A 23,738-nucleotide genomic window follows, 5' to 3' on the forward strand; every position below is an offset into this window, starting at 1 on the left:
GTCTGATTTGCTTGTGTTGAAGGTTATTCTTGTGAAATTATTGCTAAATTGGTTCTAAATTTTTTAAAAACTTAACCGTTGAGAGTATATTTGATATAAATCAAACATTTCTGAAATAAAATTAAAACAAAATAAAACTTAAAAGTATTTTTAAAATTTTTAATAAACTTCAACGACAAAATATATACTTTATCCTTTTATAAATTTTATAATTAAATATATATGTCTTATTTATTTTATAATTTAATTTTGATTCAGTAATCGCATAAAAATTGTACACATTCAATTAAATTCATGAGTTTAATTAAACTTTTAATTAAGAAATTTAAAAACGAATTACTTTTACATACACAATTATATAATTGTGTAAAATCTTTTTACAAGTTAATGTATTAAAATTTAATTTTTTATAATATTATAATATTAGTGAAAGAAAGTGAGAAGAAAGGAGCAGAAAGTGACAAAATCCCAGTAAAGCGTGAGAGTGGCAGCACAAACACAATCCCCTGGTTTTACCTTTTTGCCCTCGTCATCGCCAAATGAGTCATCTCAAACTCCTTCCATTTCTGCAATAACCAAACATTGTTTTCCTTTTTGGGTGTATCTTTCTTTTTGTTTCTTTTGTGAGTAATCATACAAGAAGAAGAAGAAGCATGTTTTCAAGGTTGATACATCCCCGCGACGGTGGCGGTGATGGCGACGGAGTGGAAGAGATGATGGTGCAGGGCGGAGGAGGTGGAGAGCCGTCTCTGGTTTTGACCTCTGATCCGAAGCCTCGGCTTCGTTGGACCACGGACCTCCATGAACGCTTCGTTGATGCTGTCACTCAACTCGGCGGTGCCACCAGTGAGTCACTCTCGTTTCTTGCTTTTTGCGGTTTTAGGAATAGGGACCGAGCTTCAAGCTTTGGAATTTTATGTAATTGCTGACTAATGAATAATCATTACTATGTCTTTGACAACCTAATGTGTGTGTGAGAGGTAGTTATGATTCAAATGAAATGAAAACTTCCTCAATTTTTGATAGAATGGGAATTTGCTTGGGTTGAACATTTTTTGTGTGTTTTTCTTGGCAAATTCCATTTTGAGGTGAAAATGTATGTTATGCTAAGGAAAATAACGTAGGAGGCTAAGTAATATCAATGTCTTTTACTTGCAGAAGCCACACCAAAAGCGATTTTGCGGACAATGAATGTCAAGGGTTTGACTCTATATCACTTAAAGAGTCATCTGCAGGTTTATTTTATCATTGGCATAATAATAAAATATTTTGTAAGATTGGACTTTCTTTTTAAGTGATCCTTTGATGCATTGCAGAAATACAGGCTTGGTAAGCAATCTGGAAAAGATTTTGATGAGGGATGCAAAGATGGTGGGTTTATAAATACCGATTGAATTTCTTCGGTTATAATCTAAACTTAACTTACTCATTGAATAATTATGAAATGAATGTCAGCTTCGTACCCTCTGGAAAGCCCCAGTACAAATAACTCATCTCCTAAGCCGTCTTATGATGCTAATGAGTAAGTGTTTCATGTATTATGGCCTGTTAATTTCTTGATTAACAATTAAGCGGAGACTCGCAATGTTATGGCTAGGGGCCAAGAAGTAAAGGAAGCATTAAGGGCACAAATGGAAGTGCAAAGTAAACTACATTTGTTAGTGGAGGTAAATTTTATTTCAGTAATGTTAGGGAGACCAAAAAAACAGCCAGAACTTGCCTTATTTAGCACTAAATAAGACAAGTTCTGGCTGATTTTGGCTACCAAACATTTCCGATTTTATTTCATGCGAAACATCTTTGTGCTGTAACTTGATACCCTACACTTACCATTTTTAAGAATTTAAGGTACTGTTGCAGGCAGAGAAGCACTTGCTAATTTGCCAGGATGCTGAACAGACATATATGGTCATGCTTGAGAGAGCTTGCAAGATGTTGGCTGATCAAATTATTAGCAATCCAATGGTCGACACAGGTAGCCAAAGGTTGGAAGGATTGCATGTTTCGGAACTGCCGGTGCCGTCGCTTATTCTGCTGCCCCAGGGAACTGAAAGCTGCCTAACATCACTTGAGAATCTCGGAGGATTGACGCTGGAAGGATCTCCAAGCGGGGCAAGGAAGAGAATTCTGAATTTAGACTCAGTGGTAGCTCCTTTGATGTGGAACGAAGCTAACATGAGAACTCAGGGTATCCATTCAAGTCAAGTGAATCCTCATCACGAAATAACTGGGTATGGTATGTAGGTAGGAAAGATTAACATAATTGTTCCTCGTCACCATATTATGTGATGTGAACTGTGAAGACAGGGCATGAAGGTTTAATACCTAGACCAGATTAATTTTGGTTTTCTTATATCTTGGTGGTAGCAGATGCTCAAATTTAACTACTTACATTTTGTAAATTAAAAATACTATACCATCAGACCAAGCTGGTGCTGGCCATCCATGTACTTTCGTCCATTGATATTTAATTTAGTTTCTAAGTTCAAAAAGAAATATTCGGATACTATTTTTACTACAGATCTTTACCAAGCTTTGGATTGATACAAGCAAACTGTTTTTAAACCAAAGAACATAAGGTCTTTCAATGTTATTTTTTTCAAAAATACTATTTATATACTAAAATTTATTATTGTGTATTTGTGTATAAATATGTGTAATTTAATTTATTTTTAATATATTTTATATTAATAATTAATTTTAATGGTTGATTTTAACGTATACTTATCATAGTTGACTTTTATATATATGATAGAGGCCCTGTGGTACCAGAGCCTCAGGTTATAAGAGGAAGAAGAAGGTAATATTAGCCAAAGCAAGTAAGAGAGAATTCCCTAAATTATGAACACTTCATCGTATCTAAGGGTGCGTTTGTTTTTGAGAACAAGATAAGACAAGACACTGAGATTAAGACATAAAGGACAAAGACACAATTTTGTGTTCTAGTATCCTCTTTGGTGATAAACTAGAACAAATTATGAAAATCTAATTTATTCTCATTTTGTTTCATTCAAAAAATTTGAGATGAAAAATATAATTATAAAAAATATAATTATAAAAAATTAACAAGAATAATGAAAGAAAAAATGAAACATAAGTTGTGTCCTTTGTTATTGTCTTTGTGTCCTTTCTATTAAGATGGACACAAAATACACTAATTCAGTGTCTCTGAACACATTGTCTTTGTCCATGTCTCTTCTGTCAAACACGATTTTGTGTCTCTGTGTCCCTGTCTCTGTAAACAAACACTGCCTAAGTTCTCTTGAACCCATACATCATTCTACTTCTTTAAGCATATATCGCTTACCCTCTAGTCTAAAGAAAATCCTTGCCAATAAAATTGATCAATTGGTAGAATTTACCCATGTCCCAGAAGACTCCCGAACCCCAGCAACTGAATACCCTCTTATTAGCCCCTATTCTTTCTACCAAAGACAAAAGAAATCGACCCTCGCCTCCATCTGCCATCTTATCACTAGAAACCCTTCTCTTCCACCAAAAGAAGTCATCCAGTCCTCTCATCTACAATAGTGTGGTTTAAAAGCCACTACTGCTGAACAATATATAACCCTAGAAATTCCACAAGAACTCATCCAAAATTATCAAGACCAAGGCTACACTCATTTACATCTGAGAGCAGTTAGGCTTATTCTAACTCTTCATGGAAGAAGATCTCTTCCAGTGACAGCTAAAGTTGCTCTCTTGGATTCCACTTTCATGGAAAACCAACATGCCTTGATTGGAGCATTGGTCACGACACTCTCAAATAGAAGTTTCATCCTTACTATAGCTCCTAATTTCACCGTGAGGTTATCAGACCCAACGATATGTTATAGACTAAAAATTCAAATACAGTTAGTTGGGGGTAATTCAAAACTCTAATGCTGAACAGATCACCTTGCATCATCAGGTCCTTTACAGAGTCAAGACCATGCTCTTGATCTCAATCTCCCAAACACTACAGGAGAAGCATTATTCATGTTCATTGATAATGCCAGAGGACCATCAATTGTAAATATTCTGAGGATGATCACTACTGAAGAACTTTCTTCTATCATTCCATTGGAATGGATTATTGATTATGAAAAAGCCTTCCTAAAGGAACAGGTTGATATTCATACTACAACACCTCCAACTATTGCCCACAATAGTGATGGAATGATGTCTACTTTTTTCCAGAAACCAGGAGTAATCAAGCAAACTCTCTTGCGAGGACCATCTTTTAGAAGGATTAATATGATCTCTCCTATTCAGGTGCAAACTACTCACAATCAAGATGATCCACTTGTACATTTCTATAAAAACGAAAAGCCTGATTATAATAAGCATGTTTCTCATATAAATGGCCACTTTATCTGGGATGTTGATCCCTCCATGTGTGATTCCGACTGTGACTGCGCTGATCAATGGAGTGACACAGATGATGAAGATTATGATAAGCATCAAAGGGACAAGAAAAAGAAGAAAAGGCCTCAGCAAGCTCCTTGCTCGTATAAGAGACATGAGCCCCCTGATGATGCAGATATGACACTGAAGCTCAGGAAGAAGAGACTATCCCAAAAAGGTCCCACAGGTTATCTTTATTAGTCAGTCAAAACAGTTCCATGCGTTACAACCCTTAGGTCTTATGAGGAAGAATTCCCACCTTTAGTGACTCAGACTGATGAAAAGAAAATCACTAGAAGACCTTACATAATTCCCCAGGGGATTAACCCACACGAACTTCAAGCAAAAACCCCTCAAGAGGAAGTCCTTAATTGGCACATGGATAATGCAGTCAGTCAAAATAAAGTATTACTCTGTATAAACCATACTCTTGATGCTCTTGTAGAAAAAACTGAAGGTCTTTTAGCACAACTAGATTCTGTGGTAGAACAAGTTGTTGAACTCAGAAATCGGCTTTCTACACAAACTTTTCAACTTGACCAAGAACTCAAAACCTATATTGACAATAGGTATTTTGGCCCAAAGTTTCACAAGAAAACTAGAGAACTGGACTAAGTTAAGGCCCAACTCCGCCAGATTGAGATGGACGGAGACAAAACAGTTGTACCTCAGGCATTGGCTATAGACCCATTATCCATGTACCCTAAACCATATCCATCATATTCACCTGTTCTATTTTCTCAACATATTCACCACCTGAAGCCCCAGATTATGAATCTATCTTCAAATTTATTTATCATTTAGCCAGACAAGCCAACACCAAAAAATCTGTCTCTCCTCAAGGGCGACATTATTCGTCTCAGCCACAGCCACCTTTCCAACCCAGACCTCATCCTCTTTGGAAGCCAGAAAATTTTTTCTGAGAAGATACGCCCTTTAATCCCCCTACAAAAGATAAGGGCATCAAAGAAGGGTCACCTGCCCCAGGCAGAACAATTAATACCCTTACTCTGGATAATCAATCAGAAAGTGAAGAAACCACTGATGAATCTAGTGAAGAAACTGCTGAATGGTCAGAAGAAGATGATGAACGGACTTTTGTGTGGTCTAGAATTTTACAATAAATTCTCGTTGCAAGTACAGCTTCTAAACCAACAATAATCCTTTCATACAAAAACTTGGTTGTCACAAGTAACAAACCCCTAATAAAATTGATAACCGAAGTAATTAAACCTCGGGTCGTCTCTCAAGGAATTACAGGGAAGTGTGCTTATAATTGGTTGTGGGAAAGTATATTTTTTGGGTTTTGGATAGGAAATAAGAAAAGTAAAATGGCAAGAAAATTTAAATAACAAAATGGGTCCTGGCAAGGTTTGGTGGTCAAGGATCTCTATCCTTATCACTAACCACAACATGATAATTGCAAGGATCAATCCCATTAAATTATCCTCTAACAAGTAGAGGAAAGTCAAATGAGCTATATCAATCCAACTCCATAAATCCTAGCTATCTACTAATTCAATTAGTGAGAACTAGAGTCAATGGCTACCAATCATCAATTACTTGGACATTAGTAACTCAAGAATTCCTAAGTTACCATCCCAAGCCAATGACATAAAATTCTACTCTAACATCCTTCCAAGCATTTCATCAAACACTTGGAGTGCACACAATAAAAACATAGGAAATTAATAAGAGAATGTTAGATCTAAACAACCAATCTCAGCATCAATGAAAGCAAATGAAGGAAAAAGCAATAAACATAAAGGAAGTCAACTTGCATTAATAAGGGAATTGAATCTAACATCAAATGTTCATAAACTAAATTGGTAACAATAAGTAATCAATAAGAGAAACAAATAAACTAGAATGCTAGAACCAATAAGAGTAGAAGAAAAACCCATTAGAAGTAATATAGAATTCAGAATTTGAGAAGAACTAAACCTAAAAGCCTAAAACCTAGTGAAAGGAGAGAGCCTCTCTCTCTAAAAGCTACATCTAAAACCTAACTAATGTCTAAAAATTGTATGATTGAATGAATGATTGATTGAGTGATTCCTTCCCCCTTTCAGTCCTTGGTCTTTTTAGCCTTTTTCCGCCAAAGATTAGCCTCAAAACTGGGCCAGAAGCCCTTCTAAAATCGCCAGGTGCGATTTCATTAAAGAGGTCAGCGCGGGTATCGACGCGTATGCGTACAGCACGCGTGCGCGTCCCTCGAGTGTTGCGCGATCCGCGCGGAGGCGTCTGGTGCGCGCGCGCGTCCATGGGCGCGTCTTAGATTTTTGGCTTTTCATGATTTCTCCACTTTGCATGCTTTCTCTTCACTCCTTTGATCCATTCCTAGCCCTTTTCAATTTGAAATTACTAACAAAACACGTCAAGGTATCTAGTGGAATCAAAGAAAGATTGAAATTATCAATTCAACTAAAAGCATGTCTTTACACTTAAGCACAAATTAAGGGACAATCACGAAACCATGCTATTTTATTGAGTAAATGTGAGAAAATATTGAAAAAATACTCTAAATTCAGCACAAGATAAACCCTAAAAATGGGGTTTATCAACCTCCCCACACTTAAACCTTAGCATGTCCTCATGCTAAACCAAGAAGGAAATAAGGGGTATGACATTTATTCAATGCAACTAAACTATATGCAAACTATCTAAATACAACTACTTATGAAGAATGTAAATGCTTAGGTCAAAATAAATTAGCTTTTCAAGAGAACATATGTAAGCATAAGGGCTAAAGCAATAGGAATTAAATCCAACCCACAATTGTATTGAATTATCAAAAGGATTTACAAACTTGCAAGAATATAGAAGACAATGGTGAATACATGTGATTGAGCAATCGAACCCTCTCCGGATGTGTATCCGCTCTAGTCACTCAAGTGTTTAGGGTTTGATTCACTCTAGTCTCCTCTAATTATGCTTTCTAAAACCTTGCTCTTCATCTAACCAATCTACAATTATCTAGTGTACTAATGCAAACATCATGAGGTCTTTCCAAGGTGGTAATGGGGTTAAGGTAAGGGTGAGGATATATGTATGGCCAAGTGAGCTATAAATTGAATTCTTGACTAACCTAAGTTCTCACCTAACATACACACACACACACACTCTCTCTAGATGCTTCTAAAAATCATGCCCAGCTACCCATAATCTCACTTTTGTATTTTTCACATACTCATGTATTTAAATGTTCTTTTAGTTCATCTCATATACATTGATCCTTTTATTGAACTTAACATCTGGGGTGGTTTTATTCCCCTATATTAAATATTAAAATATTTTTTTAATATGTTTTTTGTTTTTTTTAATCTCCCATTTTTTCAATGCATATGATGTTCATAATTTTCACATGAGTAGCACCCAAATTCTCACTATTTGTCAATAAAACAATACGCACTCTCATCAACCAAAGTTCTCACATTTCTCCATACATAATTGACATACACTCTCTATCTTAAGCTAACCAAAGATTCAATTGGGGTAATTACTTGTTTTTTCACTTAAGGCTAGTAATGTGGTAACATAAAGAACAATTGGGGGTTAAAAAGGCTCAAAGTGGCAAACAAAAGTAAATGAAAGGGTAGGTTATTTGGGATAAATGAGCTAATAACAAATGATGGCCTCAATCATATGTATGCATGAATATACACTAAACAATGGACATATAGAATGAAGCAAAACAGAGATTGCAATCATAGAGAAGAAAACACAGAAGAAGAAAATCATGGTTAAATAATGTAACCATACAATTAAACTCAAAATCTCACAAGTTGCGTGTTTTTAACTCAAAACATGCTTCACAAAATATAAAATTCACGCAGGTTCATCAAAAGTTTCCAATCAATTGGGGTGATGCCCTATAGATAAATTCCTTCATCAAATTTCATTGTTTGACTAAGATTTTTCTAATTGCAATGTTGTGATTGAAAAATTCTAAAAATTTCTTAGTTTATCCCCTTTTTCAATCAACACAAACTTCCTATGCAAAAGGGTGAACTAAGCTCAATAATCCACATTTTTCCATATCACAACTAATAACTAAAAGTGCAGTTCAAGCTAAATATCTAAGATACATACAAACCCAAAGTGTAAAATACAACAAATTAAAAATAAACAAAAGTACAATAAAATAGAAGTGTGCAAGTACTAAAAAGAGAAATAAAACAAAATAAAGCAAAATATAAAATAACGCAAAATAGGACAAAAGTCGGAAATAGTTCACCAAAATAGAGCTATTCACCGACGGCGACGACGTTGACCTCCCCACACTTAGAATGAAGCATCGTCCTCGATGCTAGTGCTCGAGCTCAGAATGGGGGTCAACGGTCGCATCTGGCTGGGGAGGCGTGTGGCAGTGCCGGCGGAGATAAAGAGGGCTAGGCAGTGGGAAGAGAGAGAGAGAGAGACGGAGGTGAGGAGAGAAGAGGGGGGAAGAAGAGAGAAGGGGATCGGGCGGCGGCGGCGGCGTGGTCAGCGCTGGACAGTGGTAGGTGCGGCGGTTGCAGCAGTAGAGGGGTGGCAATGGAGGTTTGGAGGGGGGGAGAAGTAACGTTAGGGAAGGAGGAGGGAATAAGGGACGTGGTTGCGCTAGGGCTCGCATCCCTGGGGTTAAGTCATTTAAATCCACGCGGACGCATCCTGTACGCGTGCGTGCGGGTGGGCGGAAGGAAGGGTGGATGCGGAAGCGCACGGTGCGCCTAAGCGCGGATTGGGGTGTGCACATGGACACGTACGCATGATGTATGCGTCCGCGCGGGATGGATTTGTGCAAAACACACGCTTCCATCGCAATTTTCGTGCAACTCTCTGTTCAGGTTAGAGGGGGCAAAAGGTGCGTGCGACGTGTGCGCGTCAAGCACGCGCACGCGTGGTGTGCCAACATTGCAAGGGACGCAGGCGCGTCAATGACGCGTACGCACGGGGCTAATTGTGCCCCTAGCACGCCAGCCGCACGATTCCATAAGAACTCTCTGTTCGTTAGATGGGGGAGCAGGATCTTTAGCGACGCCCACGCGTCGCTCGCGCGCACGCGTGGGTGGCCCCATTTTTTTTATTATATGCAGAGTGTAGACTAAATGTACTAATGCAGGACTTAATACTGACGAAAGTAACAAAGGACTAATAGAAAAATTGAAAGTAACAATGCTGATCAATACGAAGACGGGTGCAAAAGCAAGGTTTGGGACCCCGGAATTCATTCTAGCAATCACCACTCTTGGGGCCTTGTCACTTGCTTTAACTTACTTGAAGGCTTTATGTGCCTAGTTTGGGATCCCGGAGGCTATTGGAATTGCAAGCATTAGTGGGGATTTCTGGAAGAGTTCAAGCATAAGCCGCCCTGACAAGGAGCTCACCAAATGTCCAACTTAAGGACAATAACTAAAAGTGCTAGGTGGGAGACAACCCACCATAGAATGATCCTCCTTTCTGTTAGTTTTAATTTATTTCTGTCTGTTTTAATTTCCAGTTCTGCATATTCACTTTTATTTTGCATAAAAAAAGGGATCGACGCGCAAGCGTCTACGACGTGCACGCGTCGTGTGCGACTACGCAACGAAGAGAAAACAAACAGAGAGTTGCGATGGATACGCGCAGAAGGGGTGTCTAGAGCACGAGCCACCCCACACGTATGCATGCCCCACGCGTACGTGTCACCTGCAAATTAGTCCATCCACGCATAAGCGTTAGTGACGCGTACATGTGGGCTTCTTAATCGGCGTAAACGAGTGTCTGAACAGAGAGTTGTGATGCCATGGCACTGGAGTCGTGCGAGTGGTCACGCGTACGCGTGACCGACGCTCACGCGTCAATTCCTATTTTTGCCACCCACGCTTACGCGTGATGCAAGCGCGCGCGTTGACTCCATTTCCTATTTTCTATTTTTTTTTCTTTCTTCTCTCCTCTCTTACTCTTTCTTCTTCCTTTCTCACTTTCTTTTCCTCCCTTCTCATCCTTATTCTCTCTCCTTCTCTTTTACATATAGCATTTGCATACTTTCCTTCATTGCATTTTAATTTTTTTTCATGTTTTTATCTTCTTTTCTAATTTCCTATTTTATCACTGGTGTTAAATGTTCTTATTCAATTCTTGCATCTTTTCTTGAATTATTTTGGTACTTCGTGACTTGTTTTAAATTTTTGGGTGTTATTAATTATAAATCAATGCTAATTTTTATGATACTTGTATTCCATTTGCATTGATATGCACCTATATTGTCTTTCATTACCCACACTCTCTCCCCCATTGTTGTAATTTTTGCACTATTCATATGCCATTTGCTTCTACTATTTTCTCACTTGCATGTTGTAGCTACCAAATGTAGTTGAGATCCTTATTATTTGGCTTCAACCCACCCATATTCTGTTTGTTTCCTTATCTTTGTTTCTGGGTTACTTTTCTTCCTTTTTCTCTTTTTTCAGGATGGCCACTGAGAAGGGAAATAGAAAGCTTCTCAATAGGGCAACCGACAAGTCCATCTGCATAAACTTTGGTGAAAAGCATCAGTTGTAGCAACCCATCCACTTGCACATCTCAACATGCACTGAGGATGGTGCAATCTTTAAGTGTGGGGAGGTCGATACCGATCTCCGTGGGTTAGTTACTTTTATGTCTCAACACCAATGTTTAATTTTCCTTGTTAAATTAGTTGTTGCATTTGCATGTTTGATCACATGTTTATTTGACTTTGTGCATATTTTACCACTACTTGGTTGAAGTAATGATTTTCTTTTTAAGACATTATTTTATAGCATTTCACTAATTTGAATTAAAATTTTTGCCAAACTTGTTTGAAGAAATTTATTTTTGGAACATGGTTTTAGAGCTCGAACACACAAAACTAGCGAGATTTTGAGCCTATTTGATTGGTTGCATCTTATCAACCAATATTTTATTTTTTGTGTGTGTTGTTCTCTCTAAATTGTAATCTTTGTCTTGCTTAATTCTATATTTCCATGGTTTAATGTATGCATGCACTTATGTGATTGAGGCCTTTGTTTCACTGAGCTTACATATCCATATGGCCCTACCCTTTCATTATCCTTTGCAAACCAATTTGAGCCTATTTTATCCCTTTTATTCTTTACTTTAGCACATCACTATCTCTAAGCGAAAAATAATAATGTCCTTAATTTGAATCCTTGGTTAGCTTAGACTAGTGAGAGTGTTCACGATTTAAGTGTGGGGAAATTGGGTTTGCCAAAATTTGGTTTGAGAATTGGGCATTGTATATTTTTTTGTGAATTTGTGAAAAAGATGGTTAAGCACGTATTCTTGCATTCAATACCTTAATCATATGCATTGAGAAAAACAAAAAAAAAAAAGAGAAAAAAAGAAAAAAAATAATAATAATAAAAAGAGGACAAAATGCCCCGAGTTAAGTAATAATATCAACGCATATGAGTTGTATTTGAATTTGGGTTGCATGAATATGTGGTACACATAGTTAATAGGCAGTTAGATTTTGCATTGTAATTACATGGAATGTCTTAGGCTAAGTGAGAAGTTTAAGTTAATCAAGGATTTGAATTTTAGTCTACTTAACCAAATACATTCCTACATTGACCCTAATCCCATTACAACCCTTGAAAAGACCTCTTGATATGTGTATTTGTTCATTAAATTTCTGTTGATTGGTAGAAGAAGAGCAAGCATTAGAAAGCAAGATTAGTAGAGAACCGAGAGATTCGACCCTCAAACACTAGAGTGATTAGAGTGTATACACTTCTAGTGAGGGTTCGATGCTCGATTCTTTATTCCTGGCTTTCATGAGCTATTTTCTTCTGCGAGTCTATTTGTACTTCATTTTTATGATTTGAATTAGTGAACACCAGTTCATATTTGTTCTTGAAAGGTTTATTTAATTTTCACCAAGTAGGTAAAAGCATTTTGCATTTAGCTGCATTCATATAGATAGGTTGCATTTCATACATCCTACCATTTTGCCTTCACTCTTTTAGTTCTCTTGAGCTTATCATGAGGACATGCTAATGTTTAAGTGTGAGGAGATTGATAAACTGCTATTTTATGATTTATCTTGTGCTTAATTTAGTAGATTTTATCGATTATTCTCACATTTATTCATAGAAGTCGCATGTTTTACATTTTACTTCCTGATTTTGTGCTATGATTGAAAACATGCTTCTCTGGCCTTAAATTTGCTAGTTTTAATCCTTTCTTATTACCATTCGATGCCGTGATATGTGTGTTAAGTATTTTTAGGGTTTACAGGGCAGGAATGGCTTAGAGGATGGAAAGGAAGCATGCAAAAGTGGAAGGAATACAGAAAATTGAAGGAATCGCAAAGTTGTCAAGCCTGACCTCTTCGTATTCCAATCGATCATGTAGTTAGGTGACGCGCACGCGTACATCTGCGAAAATTCAGCAAATCAGATATTGCTGGGCTATTTTTGGGCTGTTTTTGACCTAGTTTTCGGTCCAAAAAACACAAATTAGAGGCTGCAGAGTGGAGGAATCATGGGGAAACTTCTCATTCACACAATTTTAGGTTTTAGATGTAGTTTTCTAGAGAGAGGCTCTCTCCTCTCTCTAGGTTTTAGGGTTCTTTTAGCTTTAATCCTTCTCAAGTTCAGATTTCTATCTGTTCATACCCTGGGTCGAGCTGTCCGACCCGGGCTGCTTAGCGACAAGTCGACCGACCTCTTCAGGTCAAGACTACCCGACCTCTTCTCAAAGAGCTCGGCCAAATTACCAGGAAAGCCAAAATAGGGCCCAAACAGAAAAACATGACCCAAATCCAAAGGCAGCCCAAGCTTACAGAGATAAAGGCGGTTCCCTTGAAGATAAGATGACCTCATTCAAAGATAAGATAACTATCTTATCTCTAGAAAGGTCACTCCACATCATTATAAATACACTAGAGCACCCAGGTATAATTCACTCTCTGATTCTACAAAAATACCTGTTTAATACCCTTGCTAACTTAAGCATCGGAGTCCCTTGCAGGTACCACCCCCCTTCCAGTGACAAAGGATCAGCAGCGTAGACAGTCCAACAAATCAGACACAGCAGCTCCGGCTATCACCCGCTAGCCGGACACGTCATCTCCGACCAGAACAGAAGATCTCGTCCGAGATCGATCTACAGTTTTAGGTAACCCTCAGAACATTGGCGCCGTTGCCGGGGAACCTGGAAGTCATACCATTACCATGGCGGACAACCTTGACAACGACCACGACTCTGATCTAGAAGACAGGATGCCGCACAAAAACGCGGATACTACACTAAAAGACACTCCTCAACCTAACAAAGACAAGAATTCGCCAAACGCGGAAGCTATGGAGGCACTTCAAGACCGCCTAAAATAACTCGAAAAAGAGGTGGAACATCAACGAGAAGTTGAGAGAGACCTACGAAGGGAAGTTAGGTGACGCCGCGAGTTAGAGGACAAGCTCCTAAAACTCGAAGCAGATCTCAAGGCCAAAACTACTCGATCCAGTCACGAAGATGGCTCCCGTAAGGACCAAGACCCATTCACCAAAGAAATCATGAGGACCAAAATTCCAAAAGACTTCAAACTCTCCGACATGACTTTATACGATGGAACAGCAGATCCCAGCCATCATCTCAGTAATTTCAGAAGCAGAATATACCTCACCGACGCCTCAGATGCAGTTCGCTGCAAAGCCTTCCCGACTACTTTAACAAAGACAGCAATTAAATGGTTCGACAATCTGCCCCCTAGGTCCATCTCAATCTTCGACGACTTAGCCAAGAAGTTTCTGGCTAGATTCTCTATCCAAAAAGACAAAGCTAAGCATGCCCCAAGTCTATTAGGAATAAAGCAAGGAGATCGGGAAAGTCTTTGCAGCTACATGGAAAGATTCAACAAAGCATGTCTGGACATACAAAGTCTACCAACAGAGGCCGCCATTATGGGTCTCATCAATGGCTTGTGAGAGGGACCTTTTAGCCACTCTATATCGAAAAAACATCCCACATCTCTGAACGAAGTGCAAGAACGAGCAGAAAAGTACATCAACATGGAGAAAAACTCTCGACTAGGAGAGACCTCAAAATCCGGATTCTCCTACTCCTCCCGAGATAAGGATAAAGAGTCCAAGAAAAAGAAGATCAGCATGGAGAAAAGATCAAGAAATACCACAATTACACCCCTCTTCAGGTATCTCTCGTAGATGTCTACCGAGAAGTATGCCATACTGAAAAGATACCCCCAGCTCGACCACTCAAAAGCAAAAAAGGAGGAGGAAATCGGGGTGAATATTGTGAATACCATCGAATCTACGGACATTCCACTAATGAATGTTTCGACTTAAAAAATGTCATAGAGAAATTAGTAAGAGAAAGAAAATTAGATCGGTACTTAGCCAGTCGAGCTGAGGAACCAAGAAAAAGAAGAAGGGACGAAGATGTCGGACGAACTGAACGACCACCCCGTACCCCGGACAGACATGTCCACATGATACACGGAGGGTTTGCCGGGGGGGAGGGAGTAATCTCCAAATCATCTCGCAAAAGACATCTTAAAGATGTATATCATGTCGAGGGAAGAGAGGAAGCACCCGACATCCCTACAATCATTTTTACTAAAGAGGACGCAGCCGGCATCATCTCGGGACATGACGATCCCATGGTCATCACTATCATATTGGCCAACGCAAATCTCCACCGCACACTGGTAGACCAAGGAAGCTCGGCCGATATCTTGTTCAAAACTGCCTTCGACAAACTCAGCCTGGAAGAAAAAGAACTCAGAAGAGCATATCCGAACAGCCTGTTTGGGTTGGGAGACACTCCAATCCAACCACTTGGGTACATCTCACTACACACGACCTTCGGAAAAGGAAACCAGTCAAGGACACTCAATATAGACTACATCGTGGTCGACGTGAGTTCAGCCTACAATGCCCTAATAGGTCAGACAACGTTAAATCAATTAGGCGCAGTAGTCTCGACTCCACACCTGTGCATGAAGTTTCCAACTACAGAAGGAATAGCTACAATAAAAGCAGACCAGAAGACGGCGCACCGCTGTTATAACGAAAGTCTGAACCTCAGAGGCAGAGGAGAAGAATTTCACACCATCGAACTCGGTGGAGTTCGAGGGCGGGAAGAACTCCGTCCACAACCCGAAGGCGAAGTAGAAAAAGTCCAGATCGAAGATGTCCCAGACAAAACAACCAATATTGGCACAATCCTAAAAGGAGACATAAAAGAGTCACTCATACAGTTTTTAAGAGACAATGTCGACCTCTTTGCATGAAAATCCGTAGACATGCCAGGCATAGACCCAAAGTTAATGTGCCACAAGCTGGCAGTTTACCCAGGTTCTCGGCCAGTACAGCAGAGACGTAGAAAGCTCGGACCGGAACGATCCCAAGCTATGGAAAAGCAAGTACAGGCTCTACTGAAGGCAGGATTCATAAGAGAAGTCAAGTACCCGCTATGGCTAGCTAACGTCTTCTTGGTAAAAAAATCAAACGAGAAATGGCGGATGTGCACCGACTACACTGATCTCAACAAAGCCTGTCCAAAGGATCCCTATCCACTCCCAAGTATCGACGCCCTGGTGGATGCTTCCTCCGGATACAAATACCTCTCGTTTATGGATGCCTACTTAGGATACAATCAAATCCCAATGTACCCTCCTGACCAAGAAAAAACCTCGTTCTTAACTCCGAAAGCAAACTACTGCTACATCGTCATGCCATTCAGACTAAAAAATGCAGAAGCCACTTATCAAAGACTAATGAATAAGGTCTTCGCGGACCACATCGGAAAAGTCATGGAAGTTTACGTAGACGACATGTTAATAAAGACACAAAATGAAGAGTCGTTGTTGTTCGATCTCACCAAAGTATTCGACACTATAAGAAGGCATGGCATGCGACTCAACCCGACAAAATGCACCTTCGCAGTAGAAGCCGGTAAATTCTTGGGTTTTATGCTCACACAAAGAGGAATCGAGGCAAATCCGGATAAATTCTGGGCTATACTCGACAGAAGAGTCCGACCTGTGTCAAGGAGGTACAACAACTCAATAGAAGATTGGCAGCCTTGTCCAGATTCCTAGCCGGATTGGCAATAAGATCTCTACCCTTCTACGCCACTCTACAGAAGGGTAAGAGGTTCGAATGGACAACGGAGTGTGAGCAGGCCTTCCAGGACTTCAAAAAGTTCTTGGGACAACCACCTATTCTAACTCGACCACAGGAAGGAGAACCACTTGTACTATACCTTGCAGTAGGAAACCGGGCCGTGGCCTCAGCACTGGTCCGAGAAGACAACAGTGGGAAACAACCTATATACTTCATCAGCAAGGCACTACAAGGATCCGAACTGAACTACCAAAAAATAGAAAAATTCGCCTATGCTCTCATATAAACATCTCGACGACTTCGTCCATACTTCCAAGCCCACATTATCATGGTTCGGACCAACCAGCCCATAAAAGGCATTCTGTAGAAAACAGATTTAGCAGAAAGAATCTTACAATGGGCAGTCGAGTTGTCCGAATTCGACCTTCAATATGAAGCTCGGACAGCCATCAAATCGCAATATTTGGCCGACTTCATTACAGAATTTACAGACACTCCGAAAATTCCTACAGAATGGAATTTCTATGTAGACGGTTCCTCAAACAAAACTAGAAGTGGCGTGGGTGTGATAATTGAAAGTGACCAGGGAACCCAAATCGAACTTTCCCTCAAATTCGGGTTCCCTGCCTCAAACAACCAAGCTGAGTATGAGGCACTACTAGCTGGTTTGAAGCTGGCTAAGGAGGTTGGAGCTCAAAAGCTTATCATCTTTAGTGACTCACAGGTAGTCACTTCACAAATAGCAGGAAGTTACCAAGCCAAGGATCTCACCATGAAAAAGTACTTGGACAAAACCAAGGAACAGCTCGGACAACTCGGGGAATATGAGATCCACCATATACCCCGAGAACAGAATGCTCGAGCCGATGCACTCTCAAAATTAGCCAGCACCAAACCAGAGGGCAACAATAGAAACCTCATCCAAGAGATGCTGCAGAACCCGTCAATCTCGGAAGAAGAAAAGATCCTAGCCATAATAGGTCTGGATCAAGGATGGATGACTCCCATAATTAATTACCTCAAAACAAAAACACTCCCTACAGATAAGAAGGAGGCAAAGAGGTTAAAACGGGAGGCACAATACCACACCATCATAAATAATACTCTATACAAGAAAGGGATTTTGACACCACTATTAAAATGCGTGCCAACTTCTAATGCAAAAGAAGTTTTAGAAGAAGTACACAGTGGCATCTGTGGCAACCACCTCAGAGCACAGGCACTCACCAAGAAAGTACTCCGAGCCAGATTCTATTGGCCAACCTTACAAAAAGAAGCAACAGAATTCGTGAAGACATGTCCACCATGTCAGAAACATGCCAACTTTCACATTGCCCCGCCAGAGGAGCTCATTAGCGTAACCTCACCCTAGCCATTCACAAAATTGGAACTCGATCTTCTCGGACCCTTCCCCCAAGGATCAGGGCAAGTCAATTTCCTCATAGTGGGGGTAGACTATTTCACAAAATGGATCGAGGCAGAACCCCTAGCTAACACCACTGCTCAAAGAAGTAAAAAATTCCTATATAGAAACATTTGTCACAAGGTTTGGGGTTCCATACTCTATAACCACAGACAATGGCACTCAATTTACATATGCAGGCTTCAGAAAGTTGGTGGCCGATCTGAACATAAAACACTAATTCACATCCGTAGAACACCCCCAGACCAATGGACAAGAAAAAGTTGCTAACAAAGTCATATTAGCCGGGCTAAAATGGAGATTACAGGATGCAAAGGGAGCCTGGGCCGAAGAGCTCCCACAAGTCCTATAGGCATATCGGACAACCCCACACTCCACCACAAAAGAATCACCCTTCTGATTAGCTTACGGAATGGAGGCAATGATCCCACTGGAGGTCGAAGAAGGGTCACCCAGAGTGATCCACTACAATGAAGAGGCCAACTCCCAACTTCAAAGGGAAGAACTCGATCTACTTCCAGAAATCCGAGAAAGAGCTCGGATCAGGGAAGAGGCATTAAAACACGAATGGCTTCAAGATACAATCAAAAGGTAGTGCCGTGAGGTTTTGCCGAGAACAACCTTATCCTAATCTGAAATGATATCGGAACAACTCGACCTGGAGAAGGAAAGCTGGCAGCAAACTGGAAAGGACCCTACCGAGTCATAGAAGTACTTGGAAAGGGCTACTACAGGCTGTCCAAACTCGAAGGACGAGAGCTTCCCAGGTCATGGCACGCTTGCAACCTACGAAGGTATTATAGTTAGAGGTAATAAGGATCTTAGGATAAGGTACACTCTTTTCCTTGAAAAGGTTTTTTAATGAGGCGCCAAGCCAAGATTCATAAAATACCTAACTTAGAGGACTAAAACTTCCACATGTACATATTTGCATATTTCTATTTTGAATAAAATTTTTCAGATTTCCCACAAATCCTTTATCAAGACGCATTAATCTGAAATGCAAAAAATTCATCGTCCGATTATAAAGCTACAGATTGGCAGAAAGTGAAAATTAAATTCACTGCACGATCACGGTAAAGACCAACAAAGATGAAAACCAAATTCATCAGAAGGTCGACCAACGGGGATCAAACCCAATTTCTACGAAATTGGAAAAGATGAAAAAGTGACAAAAACAGAATAATGCAAGAAGTTATCGAAAGTGATCCATAGAAAGGACCTGACGAGGTCTTAATAAAAATGGGTTGCTAAAAATAACTTAAAGACTGGCCGACGTGGAAGAAGTCGGACCAGTCGACCACAATAACCAAAGTTATAAAAAGTAAATCCCTGGAAAGAGGTCTGGCCAGCCCCAAAAAAGAGGATTACTAGAAATAACTATGAAGGGACCGACATGAAGAAGTCGGTCCAAAATAAAAAAAGTTATAAAAAGTAATCCCTAAAAGAGACCTGACAAAGGTCCAAAAAAGAGGATTACTAGAAATAACTTAGAATGGACCGACATGAAGAAGTCGGCCCGAAACCAAAAAGTTATAAAAAGTAATCCCTAAAAGAGACCTGACAGAGGTCCAAAAAAGAGGATTACTAAAAATAACTTAGAAGGGACCGACATGAAGAAGTCGGCCCGAAACCAAAAAGTTATAAAAATGTATTCCATAAAGAAGAGACTGAACAAAAGTCCAAATAAATTTATTACTAAAAATAACTTAGAAAGGACCGACATGATGAAGTCGGCTTCCAACCAATTACCAGAAAGTAATCCAGAGACCTAACAAAAGGTCCAAACAAAATGGATTACTAGAAATAACTTCAGGCCGAAATGAAAAAGTCGGCCAACAGAAGGCACGCAAGTTGGACCCATAAATCCACGACCTCAAAAAAAAAAGCTACAAGTATGAAAGTACGAAGGCAATCAAAAGAGGTCGGACAACAAGGTTCCAACACTCCCAAAAACCTAGAACATGTCAGATAGGCGCAGACAAGCATATTACGAAAGAAACAAGTTATAATAATAACAAGACTCAAGAGGCCACCTAAAGTCGACCCCAAGAGCCTGAAAAGCTACTTTGTTTTTCCAAAAACAGAGTTGCTAACAGAAAAGCAACTAAAAAGTATCCACAGTCAGAAGCCACAAAATTACAAAAAAGAGTTCAAAGCCCACAAGCCGGGCTATATATAAAATATCCAGAATAATCATAAAGGATCCAAAGAGTTCCCAGTTGCAGCATCCCGGGGTGAGGGAGGACGAGTCTGAAGAGGCACCGCATCTACCGTCCCATCATCCCGGTTCAGGATCTGACAATCAGGATCCGACGCGGGATGACCATCTGCATGAGTTGAAGAAGTCGGCGCAACAGAGACTTTGGCAGCAGGTACAGGAGGGGGCTCGACATCATCATCATCATCTGGATCATCAGGGACAATTTTACCGTCCTTCACAATGTTGTCCAAGCTGAAGAGCGTAAGGTCAAGCTCGGGCGCAAGAACTCGAACTTGCTCCTTCAAGTTCTCGTAAGCAGCAGTAACACTGCCTACAAGATGACCTTGAAGTTCGGCATAATCAGCTCGGACAGACTCCAAACTTTCCCTGAGATCCATCATCTCCCTATATGTGGTGACATACCTCTCCTTATACTTCAATGCCGTGTCCTCAGCCAACTTTGCAGAGGCCGCCAAAGCAACAGCTCTAGTCTTTTCACCCTCCAGCTCTTTCTCCAACCTGGTCACTTTCACCTTAAGCTCCTCCTTTAAACCCTTAATCCGGTCAAACTCCGATTTGGCCTCCTCCATAAAGGCCTTCGTTGAATGGATAGGAAGATCTTGGGTGGTCCGGTACAAAGCCGCCCCCATATGTGCCATCTTGATGCTACTCCGAGTTATAAAATCCAAATGACGAAGAAGAGAAACATCATCCATTGGAAGGGCACCATAAGGACCGATTTGCTGATCGACAAACCCAATAGCGTCAAAATCAAGAGCATCCAGATTGAAGGGTTCAACAGTCCAAGGTCTTTTTGATGGAGGAACAGCTGTAGGAGAAGAAACGGTAGCAGAAGACTGGGGAGGATAGAGCACATGGACCCGAGGGGTAGGAATCATCCTCCTCGGTCCAGGAGAGCTCGGAATTGGCTGTTTGGAGGAACATGAGAAGACCCCTCCCCAGCCACTCTAGCCGAAATGTTTTGGGCCGCAGTAGCTTTCCTCGCCTTTTTGAAGGCTTTCATGGAGTCATTGTTCTTGGCCATCTCTGAAAACCAAAATCAACCATAGAAGCATATTACAAACTGGAAAAAGAAGGAAGCAAAGTAAAAACAAAGTAAAGCATATCAATTAATACCCAACGCAGTTCGGATAAAGAATGGGTCCCCCAAAAATTTCTTAGTGTCAAGATGAGGAGGTTCCCCCCAAATATCCTCCAAAACATTTACAAAGGCCTGCTCGACTTCGTCAAGCATCTCCCACGTCTATCGAGACACCACTACATTCTGTTGCCAACACAAGGGGAAGGCAGGTTCATCATTCGCTTCTAGAAAAAATGGTCGAGCTCCCTCAACCACTCGGACCTTAAAAATGTAGTTCTTGAAGTCCCTAAAGGACTCGTCATACATAGCAAAAAATTTATGTCCTTGGGCAGATCTAAAAGAAATCCAAGAGGCTTTCTTTTTTGAAGAAATCACGGGCTTAGTTAAAACAAAAAGGTAAAAGAAGAGAGTCTGAGAAGGTGTGACGTCCAACTCTTGGCAAAGCAGCTGAAAGATCTTGATAAAATCCCAGGAGTTCGGATGGAGCTGGGATGGAGCTACGTTACACGACCACAACAAATCGTTCTCAAAGGAAGTAAAAGGAAAAGTAATATTCAACTGGCTGAAAAATAGTCATAAGCATAAAAGAAGGGGTGCTCCCCCCGGGTCAGAGCAGGAAAGCAAACCCTCTCCTCAGAATCAGGCGCTACCAAGTCATAGTTCTTTTCCTGATCTCTACTCTTATAGAGACGGTGATGTTTCCTAAGTTCCACATAAAACTCAGCATTCACCACGGAAACACACATTAACACAAGGGAGTCCAACCAGTTGGACATCCCTCAGGAACCTTAGAAGACGTCTCAACAATATTTTTGCGAGAAGACATGGCCAACTAGTCCTACAAACAAGAAAAGAAAATGGATTACTAACCAAAAATAGCTCGAGCGAAATCAGAACAACTCGAACAAACATGACGCAGAGCGATACAAACAGCAAAAGGAAAACCCAAAGACACACACCAAGGTCCAGGGGCATCCTTTGGAGGCAGAGACAAAGTAAGGAAGACTCAGGAAAGGGCTATGAAGCTACATCCCAAAACTTTCAGCAAAGAAAATCCCCTCCCAGACAAACAACAACACGAGAAGAAAATCAAAGCTATCCCAACAAAATGAACCTTCTTTCAATCAACACTCCGAAAAGAAAGCTACAAACCAAATAAGCCACCTCTCGAACTACAGTTTCAGCCTATCAGCAAAGGAACTACCAAAGCAACAAAACATGCCAAGTAGAAATCATCAAAGACGCAAAACCTTTTTTCAGAATCAAAACAAGCCATTATTCCAAAACCTGCAAAATAAAAAAAGAGAGAAGCACGCAACAAACATGCAAAGCCCTAAAAAGCTTCAACCATCGGGAGAAATGCCAAGAGTATACATAAGGTCGAAAAGGAAGCCAGAAAAAAATACATCACAGAGACAAACAAGCACAAAGAATGCGAAAAGGTTCAAGCTTTCCAACATACACTCAAGCAAAATCAAAACTTTACCAAGAAATAAGAACAGTGCAAAGGAAGAACAACGGAAAGAAGAACCTACCTAAAAAAAGGAGAAGGCTTCGAAGAAATTGAAGACGGAAAGACAAAATCGACTTTCGAGCAAAGAAAAGCACCAACAATCACCAAAGGGCGTCGCAGAGAGAAATGCAAAAGCCTCAGGAAAAACAGAAAGATAGAAAGAAAAGGGGGAAGTTACAGCAAGCAAGAAACGGAGAAGAGAAAACCGTTTTTTGTGTGTAAAATTCAAAAATGAAAGAGGCAAAAGAAACGGAGCATTAAAAGAATTAATGAGGTTATTAAATCCTTGCACATTTCCAAGACAAGAGTGCAAATGCGAGGCGCGCGCTTTCAAGCAAAGGAAAAATGCTTCACATTCAAAAAGCTTCGGCAGAATCAACCAAAGTGCTCGAGCTCGGCTTTACCGACGAAGGATTGAAGTCTCAAAACCAAGGGACTCGACCTCAAAATAAAGGCCGTACTCGAGTAGGGGCACTGTTCATACCCTGGGTCGAGCTGTCCGACCCGGGCTGCTTAGCGACAAGTCGACCGACCTCTTCCGGTCAGGACTACCCGACCTCTTCTCAGAGAGCTCGGCCAAATTACCAGGAAAGCCCAAATAGGGCCCAAACAGAGGAACACGACCCAAATCCAAAGGCAGCCCAAGCCTACAGAGATAAGGGTGGTTCTCTTGAAGATAAGATGACCTCATTCAAAGATAAGATAAGATAATATAACTATCTTATCTTCAGAAAGGTCACTCCACATCATTATAAATAAACTGGAGCACCCAGATATAAATCACTCTCTGATTCTACAAAAATACTTGTTTAATACCCTTGCTAACTTTAGCATCGGAGTCCCTTGTAGGTACCACCCCCCCTTCCGGTGACAAAGGATCAGCAGCGTAGACAGTCCAACAAATCGGACACAGCAGCTCTGGCTGTCACCCGCCAACCGGACACGTCATCTCCGACAAGAACAGAAGATCTCGTCCGAGATCAATCTACAATTTCAGGTAACCCTCGGAACATTATCTT

The 23,738-nt window shown here is 40.5% G+C and overlaps 1 protein-coding gene across 2 annotated transcripts; it reads left to right on the top strand.

Annotated features, from left to right (window-relative positions):
- Nucleotides 1-451: 451 nt before the first annotated feature.
- LOC107619379 (protein PHR1-LIKE 2) lies at nucleotides 452-2,496 on the top strand. Of its 2 annotated transcripts, none has more exons than XM_016321653.3 (6): nucleotides 452-846; nucleotides 1,159-1,235; nucleotides 1,317-1,371; nucleotides 1,456-1,522; nucleotides 1,598-1,667; nucleotides 1,861-2,496. In XM_016321653.3, the coding sequence occupies exons 1-6, from the start codon at nucleotides 654-656 to the stop codon at nucleotides 2,242-2,244; spliced, it is 846 nt and encodes a 281-aa protein (XP_016177139.1). In that variant the 5' UTR covers nucleotides 452-653; the 3' UTR covers nucleotides 2,245-2,496. The 2 variants fall into 2 exon arrangements, with proteins under 2 accessions (XP_016177139.1, XP_016177138.1); XM_016321652.3 differs by having other exon boundaries at nucleotides 474-846; nucleotides 1,849-2,496.
- Nucleotides 2,497-23,738: the final 21,242 nt, after the last annotated feature.

The sequence above is a fragment of the Arachis ipaensis genome, chromosome B9, assembly GCF_059453495.1.
Source record: "Arachis ipaensis isolate K30076 ecotype BB chromosome B9, ASM5945349v1, whole genome shotgun sequence".
NCBI classification, from domain to species: domain Eukaryota; kingdom Viridiplantae; phylum Streptophyta; class Magnoliopsida; order Fabales; family Fabaceae; genus Arachis; species Arachis ipaensis.

Excerpts from the sequence above, each read along its gene's own strand:
- LOC107619379 (XM_016321652.3), top strand. The coding sequence starts at position 654 with ATGTTTTCAAGGTTGATACATCCCCGCGACGGTGGCGGTGATGGCGAC. Across the intron at positions 1,236-1,316 it reads ACTTAAAGAGTCATCTGCAG|AAATACAGGCTTGGTAAGCA; the intron begins GTTTATTTTATC and ends GATGCATTGCAG. Across the intron at positions 1,523-1,597 it reads CCGTCTTATGATGCTAATGA|GGGCCAAGAAGTAAAGGAAG; the intron begins GTAAGTGTTTCA and ends TGTTATGGCTAG.